The sequence below is a fragment of the Mesoplodon bidens genome (assembly GCF_964165515.1).
Source record: "Mesoplodon bidens genome assembly, chromosome: 16".
NCBI classification, from domain to species: domain Eukaryota; kingdom Metazoa; phylum Chordata; class Mammalia; order Artiodactyla; family Ziphiidae; genus Mesoplodon; species Mesoplodon bidens.
In genome coordinates, this window is record NC_138173.1 from 41,798,100 (window position 1) to 41,815,862 (window position 17,763).

At 38.1% G+C, this 17,763-nt stretch overlaps 1 protein-coding gene across 2 annotated transcripts in view; it reads right to left on the reverse strand.

Annotated features, from left to right (window-relative positions):
- STK3 (serine/threonine kinase 3) overlaps positions 1 to 17,763 on the reverse strand; it is a 303,272-nt gene that overhangs the window by 13,907 nt on the left and 271,602 nt on the right. The window contains exon 11 of one of the 2 annotated variants that reach the window (XM_081258764.1): positions 12,302 to 12,463. The exons of the other annotated variant lie outside the window; for it this stretch is intronic. Coding sequence (XP_081114890.1) covers positions 12,455 to 12,463 — 9 coding nt within the window. The 3' untranslated portion in view covers positions 12,302 to 12,454. Of the gene's footprint in view, positions 1 to 12,301; positions 12,464 to 17,763 lie in introns of those variants that run through there. 2 annotated transcript variants of the gene reach the window in all.

Here is a 17,763-nt window from a genome sequence, read left to right on the forward strand (position 1 = left end):
TTCTCTTAGAAAAATGGCTTGTCAAAAAATTCTTCAAAATGATGATAAATACCATAGTTTACTCCTTTGGCAAACATGCATGGAATGAAGTCCTCTGGGAGGACATAATTCTTGCTAATATCCCTGAGTGCATACAACCATTTATACAATGTTCTGCTGCAGTGATACCACAATACTTATCCTGACAATTTAAATGATGTCTATCTTCATACCATAAAGATGCAAAATTTACTTTGCCCACCTATAGAAAGGGTTTTAAAATAAAATAGAGGTCAGCTGAAAACCACAAACCATGAAACTCAGACTGTATTACATGATTTTTTAAAACAATGAAGCAGCACCTACAAATGAACAGGATTCCTAATACTTTAGTCTTGAGGCATCTAAATCCGTAGTTCATTTAAGACACCATAGAATAAGAATCATGGTCTGAGAGCTACTTATGAAACAATATGAACTCAAAATATGGTAAAAAGTTTTTTAAAAACTTAAAGAGCAACAATAAATTTTGATCATAGTGCTTCATCCTTAGTTGCCACATGAGCTTTAGAAAATAAAATTTACCAAAAAAGAAACATTTTAACATAATCATCAATTTTAGAATGGCATGATTTGTGACTGAAACAGTATTTTTAATTTCCCAAACAAAGGTACAAATTCAATTAAAAACCCATGAAGAAATTCAGGAATTTAAAAGGATAGGGGGAAAAAAAAGGATAGGAAGGCTCCTATGAAAATGTCAAAAAATAAAACCCCTGCCTACTTTAATAACAATCAGTCTTGCGCAAACTTAAAAGCAAAACCACCAAGTGAATAAAAGAAGCTGACAGCTTCTGCCCTTACCCTTTCATTAATAGTTGTTTTAAAATATGTTCATTAGTGCTATTAATTTAAAGTAAAAGAAAATATAAAATGAGACTAAGTGAAAATAAAATTGGCTAATCATTATTATCTTTTAAATGTTTATTTATTTATTTATGGCTGCGTTGGGTCTTCGTTGCTGCACGTGGGCTTTCTCTAGTTGCAGCGAGTGGGGGCTACTCTTCATTGTGTGCGGGCTTCTCACTGCAGTGGCTTCTCTTGCTGCAGAGCATGGGGTCTAGGCAAGTTGGCTTCAGGAGCTGCGGCGCTTGGCCTCGGTAGTCGTGGCTCACGGGTTCTAGAGCGCAGGCTCAGTAGTTGTGGCGCACAGGCTTAGCTGCTCCGTGGCATGTGGGATCTTCCCGGACCAGGGCTCGAACCCATGTCCCCTGCCTGGGCAGGCGGCTTCTTAACCACTGCGCCACCAGGGAAGTCCCAAAATTGGCTAATTATTAGCTTAAATTTATCTTATGAAGGAGGCATCAACTTTTAAATGTAAATGTAAATGTTTCAAACTTTCAACTTTCTGGTGTGGGGAGAGGAGACAGTGGTGTTTGTGAGTTATGTCATCATCTTAGACTGGACAACTGATATGTATAAATCACTGAAAATAAAGACGAGAAAGTAACATGCCAGTGTCATTTACAAACAAAATGGCTTAGAGTAAAAGTTTACTGCAAACTAAAAATTTCACACTTAGATGCCTACAGTAAATGAATTTTCCACAAAGTCTTTTTTAAAAAAATGAGAATGGCATCAAGTCAAATTTTTAAAAATTGTTTTTGTTATCAACTAATTTAACAGAGAACATGGCATCAAAATTAAATCTGTAACACCACCTTGTAAAATGAGCGTGCTCCCAAAGGTTCCCAGAACTTTTCAGCACTGAGCTGAACCAAGCTGCCACCTGTCTCAGATGCAACAAGACTTCTGGCTCGAGCTTCCCTTGAGCCAAACACCTCTTTCTGAGCGGACTCACTACTAGGGTGGACACGGAAGCAGAGGCAGAGAACTGTGACTGAGGGGACTTCATGACGATTGGATAGTCTCACTTTGCATCTACTGGGAAGCCAGGAGACTGTGGTCAGCAGTGGAAACTTGGGGATCAGAATTTGAGCTTTGGTTTGAATAATATACATTAATATAATGTAGTTATGCTAGTAAATCTTTACATTTTATTTTTCAGTATGAAATTTCAGCTCAGTCTTAAAAAGTCCAATTTTAATAAGGATAAAAGGAAAAACGCACCTTTAATTACTGACCAAACAAAAGACACACTGTTGGTTTACCTCCTGTGGAAAAGTAACAAAAAAGCTATGTGGCTGTTAAATTCAACGTGCTCATGAGGAACTTTTTATAAGATGTTGTTAGCGAGTGACTGACATATGCTGTTATTCAGAGTAGCTAATCCACTTGGATCATTATTCTGAAATTATGTGGTATTAACATACAGTATCATGTAGCTCCCGATCCTGAATAAATGACCTAACAGACTGAGTGACTAGTGCCTGGTACCAACAGATGCCAGAATCCTCCATAGCCTTCTTATACAAAAATATCATGCGTGAAATTTCCTTCGCCTTATTAGACTCAGAGTGGACGTGCAATACCAGAAAGCATGACGTAGTTTTGAAAAATACTGCGCACAAAGGAATTACTTTCAAATGAACTCAAAAACTGCAATCTATTCTACACTACACTGTCCATTTCCGGATTCCCACAATGTCCAGCCTATTTTCAGTTACGAACATCCGCTTGAAGAAACTTCTTCGTGCCATAGTTCTTCCAACTAAAGTGCGAGGTCCTGTCACTGTTAGGCCCATCCCCAGGCCGGCTGCCACCAGCCCCCACATTTCTTCTGCTCACTGGCAGCTGTGAGAAACAGGCACGGGCCCGAGCCCGGCTGTCCCCTCACAGGTGTGTCCACCGCCTCATGTCACCCGGACTCGCTGCCAGCCTTTTCAGCAGACCACTCTCACTCCCAGCCCGCCTGATACTCAGAACAGACAGCTGTGCTGACCCGTGGTGGCCAAGGAGAGAGGACTCATATTGAGGCAGCTGCAGATCTTGCTAGCTCTCTCCTCGTTTTTCAATCACCAGAAAGTTTGGCTTTCATTAGCTTTTAATGAGTATCATCCTGAATGATGCCACCTAGTAATAGGGCAGATTTCCCACTAGTCTGTTTTGCTAGACTGACAGCAGTAGAAGTTTCCCCATCCCCTGCCAAATCTCCGCTCTGACTTAAAAAAAAAAAAAAAAAAAGGAAGATGCTGTTTACTGATTCTTAAGCAGTAGTGGGGTTTTAACCTCACAGAGTCACCACATATTGAATAATTGGTAACTGTTTCGTAAAACCTCTTAAATCCCATTAAGAAGTTAACGTATAGACTATCTGAGGGAAAGCAGCAGAAGCGGAAGCGGTAGGATGGAATAGAATTAAATCCTGCTAAATCAACTGACTTGTAACCAAAGTGACTTCTGAATGGGCGGGTCTCTTCTGGGTGAAGTGAAAAGCTTGACCGACTTCAAGAGTATAAAAGTTTATGGAAAATGGGAACAGGCTTTCAGCTCGATCCCTGGTCCATGAGAAGCAAGGAAGATGAACAACTGTCAGATCAATGGTATCTGGAACTGAGAAAACATGATGCCACTGAGCTCCACATAGATGATTAGTGGTAGGTCCTGAACTCTCCCAAGGGCAAGATCAGATCTCAGGCTCTAAGAGAGGGCTAGGCCACTGGCTATCCAGCACCCTCTAGTGGCCAGATTTGGCACCACAGATTTCTGCCTTTTAAGAGCAGAAACCTGCTTTCCCTCCCTTCCCTCCCTCCCTCCCTCCCTTCCTCTTCCTTTCCTTTCCTTTCCTTCCTTCTTTCGAAGCACAGTATATTTCAAAACCTTTTTTAGTTATGGAAGGAATCACCAGTACCACCGCTGGTCTACAGGTAGGTGGAAAACTACTCATTAGGTATAAATTTGGCATCCAAAAAAGTAAGCTATTATAATGATTCAAAGAGAAAGTGTTCCTTTGAATGTATTTAAAATCCCATGGGTGAAGCTACTTAAATGGAAAGATGTGGTGAGTACTTAGCTATTTAAAATTTAATTCTTTACAGGTACTTACTTTATGAGAAATATTCTTTTATATATGGATTCATATTGCTTTAAATTTCATGTACATAATAGCTAACAAGTTTTTTGAGCATGTAGCACTGGCAGACACCATTCTAAGTGTTATCTCATTTAATAGATAATAACCTTGTGACAAAGTACTATTAATACCACCATTTTTCAGAGTTTAAATTTTCAGAGGCACCAAGAGTTTAAACTTATGCAAGACATTTAGCCACTAAAAGGTGTGACCAGGATTTGAATCCAAGGCAACCTAATTTTGGAGCTGGCACTTTTAAACATTACACTACACAGAGATACATAGTTTATCAGCCATAATAAAAATTTCCCTCCTTCCTTAAGAAAGGAAGAGTTTCTTAAAGATTTTAAATTAGACTTAGATTAGCATAGAGACTTGCAGGTCAACGATGCTTATGCATCATTATGCCAGCCAAGAGTTCAGTTCCTACAATGTTTATTCGTGTACATTTTACAGTTGAAGGGGAGTTTATAATTGGCCATGAGAGCCTGAGATCTAATATTTTTCAAATCATAATATATTTAAAAATACTTTATAATTTACAATGCATGTTTACATACATTATTATTATCAGATGAACCTCACAGTAACCGTGAAATGGGACAGATAATTCTGTAAATAGGCATTATTCTTACTTTACAGATACGATTAATAAGGTTTAGAATGATTAGGTAACTTCCTTAAGTAACACAATTTTCTCAAAATCTAAGATATCCCAAATGACTGAATGTACCAATGAATTAGCCTAACTCTATAATCTTTACCCTCTGTTACACAGAAAATAAAAATGACAATTTTCAATGATAAACCAAAAGAAAATTTTACTTATGCTAGACAATTTGGTTTCACTTTATTTCTGCTTTATCTACAATAAATAATTCAACAGTAATTACTATTGCTGAACTGGCAAAAATCCACGGAAGGAGGAAATAAAAATCAGAAAGTAAAAAACCATAGGAAAAAAAAAAAACAGGTATGAGTCATAAAATCCCCACTGAGTTGGGAGAAAAATGGTCCCAAAATTATGAGGTTGAGGTGAATGATTACATAATGTACTTAGAACTTTAAAATTCTTTAATTTTGTAAAGTGCCTTCAAAAATTTGATGCTTTTTTTCATAACCCCTAAGAGATCACTGGGAAGCAAAATAGCCTCTAAATGGCAGATCAAGAACATTTCACAGTACAAAAGTACTATGAAAGTAAGCTGTTACTTTTGCTTAAAAGAAAATAGCCTGTGATTCTAATTATAATACAAAGCCCCAAATTCTTTTTGACTATAAAGCCATGCAGTTTAGAAACATTCCGCTCACCCATCTTCCACAACCCCTGTTCTAATGGAAGACACATGCCTCCCTCAGATCTAAGGTCAGATAGCCCTGGAGTGGTCTCAGAAACCTAACTACATGGTTATCTTCCTTCTCTTGTGCTCCTTCAAACTCTCTTAGTTTTTAGCATCAAAATTGAATACTTTATAAATATATCCTGTTTTAAACAAACCAAGAAAAACAGACCTGCCTTCAATTCCACCCACCCCTCCCGCTGTCACAATTTCATCCCTCTTCTCTGAAAAGTCAAACTTCTCAGAAGTGTGGAGAAAGTCTCTACTTTCTAAACTGGGAATCACACTTCAACTCACTCTATACTGCTCCCACCCCCATCACATTCTCCAAACTGCTCTTGTTAGGTCACCAAAGTCAAATGAATTCTTTTCATTTCTATCTTATTTGACCCCTCAAGCTGCACTTGACACTTTGTTCACTCCTTCCTTCTTATTCTTCAAATCCTAGCATTTAGCAGGTGCTTAACAAATGCTTGTTAAAGAAACTAAGAGCCAGAAATAAGCATAGGCATATTCCCATAGTCAAAAAGCTATAAAGTCTCATAAATCTCTAAAAATGCTTTTCTGGGGACCACAGTTCATTTTGATTCTGCTTAATTTTGAAGTGGAACTTTGTCTTGGTTAGGCACTGAAAAGCTTGAATTCTTAAGAATCAGTGTGTAATTTTTTAAAAGAGCTGACTACAAGGACAAAATAATTATTTTAGTAATATCTGCTAATAGTAGATATTAACAAGGGATGACTCATCATCATCCAGTCTGTAAATCATCAATAATACATTACTAATAAAAGCCATCTTACATTTCAAAAACCACCATGGAAGATTCTATTTATCAATTTATCAGAGTTTATCATCACTATGACATATTTAAAGATAAATATGAAAACAATTCAATATTAATCATTTAAAGATGTTACTGTGATAAAATTTCCTGAAATCAGAGTTCATCTGTTTATCCACATTCAACAAGCTAATAAAATGTCTTAATCAATGTAATAGCACAATTCTCAAGTCTTATTAGGAACCTCAATTCAAATGGTTAACATCTTAATGCTGGGTAGAGGCCAGAAGGTTGGTGGAGTCTCAGATTCACATACCTGAAAGGCCTGTGCTCAGGTGTGAATACAACCTTGATCAAAAGCACCAAGAACAAGAGCCAGATGAAGAGGCAGAATGTAGAACACCCACTTGTATAGCAACATAATGGGGGAAGAAGACTATGACAGCAGAGATGGCCCCCCTCTTAGCTTCCCTCCAAGGCCTGATGTAGCAAGATGTTCTAGTTCAGTTTAAAGTGGACTGTCTAGGACTACAGGGGCTGTCTACATCTTAGATATATTTCAAGGCAAAAGTAGATATCCTGGGCAGAGAAAACATCAAGGCTTAACATTTAATTCAACATGTACTTAATGTTAAGTTAAAAGTTTTTATTCAAAACAGTGGGAGAGAAAAGTTTCATGTTCCATATGTATTCAACATAATAATGCCTTCTGTTTTTTCCAGATAATTTGTTAAAAGCAGAAGTATGGGGGTAAGGTGAAAATCATGCAGTGATTTTCTTACAGACATGAAGACTTGGGAACACCTTAGTCCAATGCAGAGCACGTCAATGCCCCACAAACTCGAATACTGGGCAGATTGGGGATTATGCTGGTGAGGTGATGAAAGGTCCAAGGTAATTATGGGGACTAAGCAGAATTACAAAGGACATTGACATGAGGTCACTGTAATAAAGTTACACTATATTTATCAACAGTCTTAAATGACTATGGGTAAATGTTCTGGTTGTGTGGCCCCCTTGTAACTAGGATTTTCATTCCAACAGAAAAGGGGAGAAAAAAAAAATCGATTCCAGGTAGGAACAATATTGCCTCTATCTCTTTAATTTGAGAACTGACAACCATGTCACCGGCAAATGAACAAGGCAAATACAAATGCAGGAACAGATTTCAGTGCTGCACTAAAACAAAGCTTCTCCAAAAATATCAACGTGGCATTCTTAACGACATGATACTGCGCAAGTGATAATTATTCATAATTGATTCCATTTCAAAAATAACCATAGCCAAAATTACTTTTATAGTCTCCCTCTGAATTTTCCAAGTTCCCTAACATCTATAAATCACTACATATTGCTACCGCCCCATATCCTTTAAACTGCAGCTCCCAAGGTGCACCTCGATGCCCATGGCTGAGAAGTGAGGGCTCGCATACTCCTCCTCTCCACGAATCCCACTCATGGCTTCCTCCCCAGGAGTCCACTGGCAGTTCATTCAGAACTTCCCGTCCCCCCTCTTCACCAGAAGGGACCACCCCGGCAGCTCTGGCTGCGGGACAGGCTTGGAAAAGGCTGGCCTGGCACAATCATTACACCAGTGGGAGTGGCCCTAATGAAGGAAAGGAAGGGATAGGGAAGAGAAAGGACACAGGAAAAAGGCTCTAGGAGTCAGTTCCAGGGTTTCTCAGCCTTGGCAATACTGATGTTTTGGGTTGGACAGTTCTTTGTTATGGAGGGCTGTCCTGGGCATTGTAGGAGGTTTAGCAGCATCCCTGGCTTCTACCCACTAGATGCCAGTAGCAGTTCCCCAGTTGAGAGAATCAAAAATGCCCAGATATTAACGAGTGGTCCCTGGAGGCAAAATCATCCCCGGTTGAGAATTAATGATCTACTCTGAGGGTACTGGACATAAAAAAGTGTAGGAAGAAAATGAGAAGGACCTGAAGGACTCTTGGGCTATGTGTGGAAGAAGTTAGTGCCTCTTGGTAACATGCTTCTCTCTCTTCGCATGTTATTCAGTGGAATGGAAATTTTAGAATGGGCACAAGGATAAGGACACTAGAGGTCGGAGAAGTGAGAGCAACCTGTAGGGAAGAATTCCAACCTCAAATAATCTGCCCCTCACTGACAAGCTGATCGCCATGCTGTCTTCTGAAGAGCACGCAAAGTCTTTTTCTTAAGCCTCTGGCTTATAAAGCCCATCAGGAAGCAAAATAAGATTGCGATTTGGGGGTGAGGTAGGGGAAGGGATGGGGAGTTAAGAGGTGGGGAAGGGCTTACCATAGCTAACCTAAGCTTAAGGCGGGTCAAGTTTGCATTCTGAGCAGAGAGTAAAGAACTGACACACTTAAGAGCGTTGCAGTGCAGCTTCTTAGCCAAGTTGTTGTTCTGTTATTCTGTTCAGGTTGTTCTGAAGATTCTATGAGACCACAGACATAAAGGTGGGCACAGCTGGCCCCCTGCCCTCTGCCTCCCCACCCTCTTGTCTCCCCTTCTTTTTAAACTCTCTTTCCCTTTCAGTTCATGTTCATATGCCCAAATCTGTGCCCAACTCCATCAACAGAGCTTTCCTCCAACTGCTCTTCCTAGCTTCTGTCATCATTTTGTTCTGAGATTTTCCTCTCTCCCTGTGTTCCTGATGAGGTGGCAGTGGTACTTGTTGCTAAGTCCATCTAAATTCATTCCATTCATCTCTGGTGACAAAAGAGTACATGGGTGGCAATGGGCAGGATGCAGAAAAAAGGATGCCAGTTGTGAGGATGACAAAACTTCATCTTTATCACTGTTTCACCCTTGGCAGCTCTGATGATTTCATCTGGGTGAAGACATGAAGGACTTTCTTTCTGTGTGACAGTGTAGGCATGTAGTTTAACAGGAAACTTGAGAGGCAGTTAAAGGATTAAAAAGCATATCAGGAGTTCAGCTTTGGCATGTCAGAGTAAGCCCCTAATAGACCAACTCTTTCACAAAGAACAACCTTAAACTGTGGGAAGAAAAAAACCTCAAAACAACAACAACAACAACAACAATAAAATGAACTGCTGAAGGCTATGGAGAGTAAACAAAACACATTTTCCCCCTCGACAGTAAAACATTTACAATGTCTAGGATATGATCTAAAATTACTTGACATATCAAGAATCAGTAAAATGTGATCCACTCTCAAAGGAAAAGAAAATCAACAGAGACCAGCCTTTATTAGACCCAGATATAGAAACTGACAGGACTTTAAAGCAGCTATAATTATACCCAGTGAGGTAAGGGAGAAAATGGGAAATCTCAGCAGAGAAAAAGGAAATATAACAAAAAACCAAATGGAAATTTAGAATGGAAAAAACTCAATATCTGAAATAAAAGTTTACTGGATATGCTTAATAGCAGAAGAGAGATGACAAAAGATCTATTGGAAAAAGATCAATAGAAATTATCCAATCCGAAGAAGAGAGAAAAGATTGAGGAAAAAAAATGAATAGAGTTTCGAGGACCTTTGGGATAATATCAAAAGGTCTAACAGGTTATTTGGAGTCCTAGAAGGTAAGGAATGAGAGAATGAGGGAAAAAAAATCTGAAGAAATAATAACCGAATACATTCCCAAATTTGGTAAAAGATATAACTTTACAGATTCAAGAAGCTCATGAACTGTAAAGAAAATTAAAAACATCAATCACAAAAATCAATGCCTAGGTTTGCTGAAAACCAAAAATAAAGAAAAACGTCTTGAAAGTAGACAGGAAAAAAAAAGTACACATTATATACAGGGGATATATATGAATCCCCTGTATATAACATCATAGACTTCTCCTTAGAAAATATGGAGACCAGAAGACAAGTAGAACAACATTTTAAATGTTCTCAGGGAAAAAGTATACTTCACTTTAAACATAAAGGCAGAGACAGGTTAAAGTAAATGAACATAAAAAGATATAGCATGCAAACAGTAAACACAAAAAGGCTGTAGTGACTATATTAATAACAAGAGGAAATAAAGGCTATCACTTGCCTAGCTGACAAAATATAATTTCAAAAAAAAAACAACAAAGAAGGAACACTTACCAAGAACAAACAAAAAAGCTTCTTCAAATGCACGGTGGCACTGAATTCAAACTGCATCAGATAATGTAGAAGACAGGGTCTCTTTACAACAACCTTGACTGGCGTACCTCACAATTATTGCAGAGAATCACTAAGAGAGAAATCCAACCTTTGTATGCTCCCCACTACTGCCCCCTCACCCACACAAGGAAACCTATCAGAAATAACAATAACCTACTAAGTCAGAGATTCTCTATTTGGGTGAAAGAGTCAGGCTATGCTCTTACATCACAGTTGGCAGGGGGAAAAATACACACACAAGCACACACAAATAAAGCAAATATGGAAAAATGTTTATACTTGTTGAATCTAGGTGGTGAATGTGTGTTTACTGTACTATTTTCAGCTTTTAAAAAATTTCCACGATGAAAAAAATTTGGAGGAAAATGAGCCGGAAGAGCTTTATTCAAAATACCCTTCCCACTCTTTTCTCTTTACTTCAATATTTTCTAGTTGGCAGGAGGGGGTTGTCAGAGCACCAGCTACATATTTTGAAAAAGAACCTCACATGATTTTGATATACATCAGCCACTGCCAGAAAACCCACATGGATAAACACTGTCAGAATTATGATTAAAAATTTCTATCGAGATTATAAAGTCTAGGAATGTTATCAAGTTCTTATAATTCCAAGATAGCCGTTTTTCATGCATTCAACACATATTCCCTGAAAACCTATCATGTGACTGATGCAGTAGTGGACACACTGGGAGGAGTCCTAGCCTCCATTCTAGTGATGAAGAGACAAGAAGCAAAAATATATGTCGTTGGGTGGTGGTAAGTGCTCGTGAAGAAAGAAAACCAAGTAGGGTAAGGGAATAGAGTGACGAGAAAGTGACCTGAAGGGAGTGAGGAACTCTGTGAGAAGGGCAGTTCTGGCCAAGTCAGCCAAAGCACAGGCCTCAGGGAAGGAGTAAACTTGACTTGAAGAACAACAAGACCAGCAGAGCTGAAGCAAAGTGAGCAAAAACAGTAGAAAATGAGGTCAGAGAGATGGCCGGGTACCAGAACATGCATGGCATCAACAGACCATAGTAAAGCCCTCAGATTTTATTCTGTGGTGGAAAGGTCCTGGTGTGTTTGAGCAGGGGAGTGACAGAATTTGATCTACGTTTAAAATGAATCAACCTGGCTCCAGAGTGGAGGACAGATAGGGAGGCAAGAATGGAACCAGAGAGAATAGCCAGGAGTCAACTGGTTGTTGCCAAAAATAACCCACCATGAGTGGAAAATACATGAAGAATTTTTAAAAACCATCCTGCCCCCTCAAAGGCAGGAAAATATATAAGGGTAGGGAGTACATACTGTATACTTATCAAATGCTACAGTTCAACTACCAGTTTCTGTCGGCTGTGTAAGAAACAAAACGTCATCTGTTGGTTAGAATACGTTTGGTACTTTTTAAATAATGGAATGAAGTTCTGATAATCAGGTTTCTCCTGTACTTGTCACCTAGTCCTTCCATTCTAAAAAAAAAATTAAAGTCATTGAAGTGTAACATTTATTCAACTGAAGCAGTTTCCACCCATTTCTCACACTTCCCTTGAGTTAGCATCCAAGATTAACTTAAAAGGTCATGAGGGAATTCAATTTCAAGGTTCTTCCTGCCTGCCCCATCTCAGACACTTTAAAATAAATGTAAACATATACTAATGTCAGTTCATCTACAGAATTCACCTTTCCAAGGAGCTTTAAAAGAAAACACCCTGCAGGTGGATTTTTGACACACAAATCTTGCAGATAAAATAACACAGCATTCTTATAGATCAGTTATATACTTTAAAAACATTACTTCTCCCTCAATAAAAATAAATCAGCGAGTTTGAATCCTAAGAGTAATTAAAGTCAAAACTCAATGTTCTCAAAACAGTTTTACATAGCTCTTTTATTCAATTTTAAGTACGAATGACATATAAGAGACATGTTTTTATGGGTTCTTTTGAAGAAATTGTATAAAATCAAAATGAAATATACTCATAAAATATAATAATTTGTAAACGATGGCAGGAGCTGGCAATGCCTAGAATGGTGGGGACTTGTTTCTGGCGTTTAGGGCACCGCATCCCCTATAAGATGGGCCTCAGGAGTTCACGCTAACGCTTGCTCAGCAGCGATTCAATGACCAAGATTCAAACGGCACCCTCTGAGAGACTCTGCATGACCTCTTGCTGCTTGGCACCTCACTCTCCACATACGTCAAACAGAGAGAAGAATAATTGCTAGCCACTTCTCAGCAATTCTAGAAGATTTAATGAGACAAGGGAGACAGACCTCCATGGTGAGTCAATTCTTCCCTGGGCGGAAGCCACGTTATTTGTGAGGTGCTGTAACTCTGAGGATAATAGAGTACTGTACAAGCACTATGAATAGCTATTTCTTGACTCCCCAAAGTGTTTACATTAAAGCTTCCAGAATAATGTACACTCACCAAGTAACAAATAATCCAATGTTTTATAAAAACAGTTTGAGTTTTGATGGAATGAAATCATCATACAGATTTTATAAAGTTGTTTCTCTTCTGACTATTAATAAGAGAGAGAACACCAATCTTTTAGGACAAATGGTTTTAAAGGAAAAGATAGATTAGGAGGAAGCTTTCTAACTGAATCCAGACCTATTAAAATGGCCTGGTACCATGAACTATGTATTTCATTGAGCCAAGCCCAGAGTCCACTAATCTCAGCTTGCCCATGGCAAGGTTAGGACATTACCCTGGAAAGAAAAGATACGGATCTGTTGATGAAATATAATTCAATTCCTAAAAAGAAAAGTGGCCCATTATTAATTGAAATGAGTAATGTAACACATATAAAGGCAGTAACAAACACTTAAATTTGAATTAGTGAAGTCACAGACTCTTTAAATAGTTCACACAGGATGGTCATGCTCTCATAAATTAAAATGGATAAAACTGATTTTTTACACCAGATTAGCTACACAATATTAATCACATAAAATATTTCCCTGAAAGTCTTGGCACAAAAATGGGCCAGTGTTTTCTGTTGTGGATATTTTTTTCCAAAGTAAATTTAGATGGGGAAAAAAAATTTAGAAAGGAATCACGAATTTCAAAATCAATAAATTCAAATTGTTTTTAAGTCAGTGAATATGTAGGCCTGCCAAACACTGCAGGAAATTGACGTACAGTCTGTCTGGCAGCCGGACCATGTGAAAAAATTTTAGGAATGATCTTAAAATAACCAAGATTCTGAAGTCTCAAAAAACCTTGTTTTACTAAGACCATTTTCCTGGTTCATAAAAAAGATAAGGAAGTAAGCGGTGGTGAACTATCTTGGGTATCTTTCAGTGGTATTTTCACTCGGGCCTGGACTCAGAAGAAATGGTTTACCATCATCATTAAGACCAGCTTGCTCAGTGGCACGAGATTAAGTTAACCAAAAGAACCCAGGGATGTGTTTGAAAACGGGGTAAGACAGTCCAAAAAAAAATAAGATTGCTACCTCCATTCAGTGAAAATTGGTCAGTTTCTTATTACCTTTAAAAAGCTGTCTCTACTAATCTGGCCATGAACATTAACAGACTGAATGAGAAGATTCAGTTTCCCAATACAAGTGCCACCATGGTTTAAAGACTTAATATAGTCCACTTTATTCTAAGTCCTACAATTTTTCAAAAGGAACAGGAAACATTTAAACAAAGAAAATAATTTCCTTCCTAGAAAAATTGGGGGGAAATGCCAAACTTTGTCTTTAAAAATAGTTTTCGTTTGATACTAAAGTATCATTAACACTTTGAGCAGAAGCATGAACATATTTTATTGGTCACTTAAAAATTACAAAAGCAGTGCACATTGAATAATAAAGTTCAAATAATACCAATACAAAAATGTACTAAATAGTGAAAGTCTATTCTGACTCTCCACTCCCAACCACCCAACTCACCAAGGAAAACTCTGACTTGTTGCATAGCTTCCAGACCTTTTCCCAACACACACACAAATATTTTTTACAAAAATGGAATTATTTTTCTTACAACTTGTTTTTATCTCTCTAAAGAGTGTATCACGGACAGCCTTGCGTATCTGTACATACAAATCTGCCACTGTACTTTGAATGAAGGCGTATACACTCAGGCACACACCCCCCACCCCAAGTTGCTAAGTTCTTTCATTTGTCTGTTCATTCATTCATGCTACAAACTTTTACTGAACGTCTACTATATTCCAGGTATGGTGCCACGCTGGGTGTGGCAATTGCCTGAGGGAAAAAAGCAACTGCAGGTGCTGCTAATACAGAATGGCAGGCCCTTCAAGGAAGCTTTCCTAGAGGAGGTACACCTCAGATTAGTCTTGAAAAGTAGGTAAGAGTCAGCAAGGTAAAGGACTGAACAGTCCATATTAAAGTATTGCAAGTTTGTGAACTTATTATACTAATATATGTACTATGTGAATGAACTATTTCGCCATATTTTACTGTTTGCCTTTTTCTTCAAAGTAAATAGAAAGAAAACACTGGAACTAGATTTTTCAGTAGTGCAATTAATTATGATTAATCTAAAAATATTCTACATAATGGAAAATATAAGATTTTAAAATTTAAGACCCTCTTTTTTATATGAGCATGTTTATTACACATAATATGTACATATGAATATATATATATATACACTCACATACACAAACTACATATTATATAGCATACTAAATACTGCAGAATAAAATAAGTCTGGTCTTTTTTTGGCATTCTTGACAAAGCAAACTTAATCATCTGATTTATCTAGAAGATTTTATTTATAAATCCAATGCTTTAGAGGCAGGCCAGGAGACAACTCATATTCAACTAGTCAAATTAAATTTTATGTAGAACTTTTTCTGTTGCCTTAAAAGCCAGATTCATTTCAGTCATACAAAATCTTACAGAGTATGTTTTATGGACAGATTATTGTATGAACCTCTGGAATACAGTCAGCTGAAGACACAGTCCTTACTCTCAAAGGGCTTCCAATTAGTGTATCAGGGCATATATAGTCATGAGTAATAATATAAAAGCAGCACACAGAGAAAGAGATTAATTCCGACCAGGGAAATTGATGTTAAATGGAAGGGATAGGGTTAAGCTGGCTGGAATTTCAACTAGCAAAACAGGGCCCGCCAAAATAACACAGAAAGGCACAAGTAAAGACCAAGAAGTCGGATGCTGCCACGTACGTGTAGACGATAGTGAAGTGGCAGAGTGAGGCTAGAGTTTAGAGGGCACAGAGGAAGCAGGAGTGGGAAATCAGGCTGGAGAGGTAATGGGGGCAGATTATGGGGCAGTGTAGTTATCAATACATTCCAAGAAGTTCAGCCTTTATCCTGCAAGAAATGGGCCATCAAAGATTCCTCTAAGGAGATGATATGATCAGAATAATGATGCATGAGTAGGAGTGGAAAAGAAGACAGGACTAGGTAGACAGAGTAGGGGACTATGACAAAGCTCTAAGGAAGAGGTAATGAGAGATGATTAAGGACTGTAGCAGTGTAAATCGGAAGACGGGAATAGACTGAAAGACATATATTGGAAGCAGAATGAAAAAGGTAAAGAACTTGGGCTCCAGAAAGCCCTGGATTTGAATTCTGGCTCCTCCAAATACTTGTTTTCTGGCGTTGGGCAAGTTTAACTCCTTTAAGCTATAGGTTCCTCATCTATAAAACAGAAATATCGCAATCTGCCTGTGTAGAAAAAAACCTACAAGAAAAACAGGAAGTTGTCTGGACAAATCATGTCCACACACTTATTTATTCAATACCATATAATGACACAAAGAAGAATAAAATGTAGCCCCTACCTGGTTGGGAAAACATACATAAACACAGAGGAGAGAGACTGCAGAAAGGCATTAATGATTGTGTAAAAAATGGTGAAGGGATTCAAGGAAGTTTTCATAGAGGTGTTTGAATCAGGCTACTCACAACTTTGAGGTGTTTTGGTTTCACCTTGACTCACCAGGTCCTCCGCTTCACCATATATATTATAGTACACAACCCCTAGGACATTGTGCCATCTGAATTTTAGAAATGAAAGGCAATTCAAGAGAAAGTGGTAGAAAAAAAGGTGGGGCAAGGTGAGGAAGGGAAAAGGAAGAAGGATTAGAGGAATATGAATGAATTTTAGGCAAATACCTTCTCAGGAAACAATACTTGAAAAAAACCAGATAATATTTAGATAATATTTAGATAATATTTAGATTCCCAGTGTGATACAATGTCAAGGCAGCAAAACTCAAATGAAAGAATCTAACGGGTTCCAGGTGGTGGTTTAGTAGATGTTTTTCATTAGGTGAAGCTGAGTTGAGGTGGCTACTGTCAGTGTCAATGCCCTGTCTGAACAAGTTTTAATTTAACTTCAAGCCACAAATATAGAGACTTTTGTTTAGACTGTATGCATGCATGGGTCTACCACTGATAAGAGTCAGAGTAACCTGTTTCTCGAGAAAGTGAGAGAAAAACCTGGTTGCAAAGATGTTTTCTTCAATTCTCTCATGCATCAGGTAATTTTATCTAACTTATTCAACAAATATTTATCGAGTGCCTACTTTGTGTAAGGCACAATGGCAGATACAAGATATTATATAGATCTTGCCATCATGAGTCTCATAAATATGTTTACTGTAAAGTAGAAAGTGATCGATTCAATGAGACGTGAAGATAAAGTACTACACAGCATAAAAGGGAGGTAGATTACTTTGAGTTGGGAACATTAAGGATGTGCCACTGGCACTGGGTCAGAGAGGACTATGCTGTGATATTCATTTGACAAACATTTAATAAGCAAGCCATTTACCTAAAAGACAATGAGACTTTGAGGTGTTTTACTCCAGCTCCTTCATTTAATTCACTAGGAAACAAACGCCCAGAGACTCAAATAGCTAATTCAAACACATCATAAGAAGAGGTCAAAACAGAATTGATACCTCCGGGCTACAAGTCCAGTACTTTCTACTACTTTACTCTGTCTCCTTCAAAACCCTCAGTCTGGCTAATTTGTGATGAACAATCACTATTTAAAAATACAACCCATTTCATTTCTGAATTCAGTCTAATTGTTGAAAAATGCCTCCTATAACATTTAGTTAAAAACTGCCTTCATTTCTAACCAGTGGCCCCCTCTGGAGACACACAGAACATATACAATCCTATAGCCATATGGCCATCATTCACATATATGAAGACAATCCTCATGTTTCTATTCCATTATTAGGGATTCAGTATGTCACCATGGTTGGGGAACAGGCACTGGAATTAGGAAGAGCTGGATCTAAATCCCAGCTTCAACATTCACTAAGTATATGGTCATGAGCAAAGTTACTTAATTTATATAATCCGTGTGCTCTCTTAGAAAATGGGATGTCTATGTCCTTCCTGCCTCCCATTGAAGGTAACAGCTAATAGCTATGATGGAGAGTTGGTATAACTTTTGGTATAACTGTCAGAATACTAGAGTTTCTTTCTATACATTAATCTAGCACTGAATCATGTGAAGGGAAAAGTTACAAAACTGAAAAAGATGGCAGTGTTTTCTTCCCCTCCTCTCGCCTACC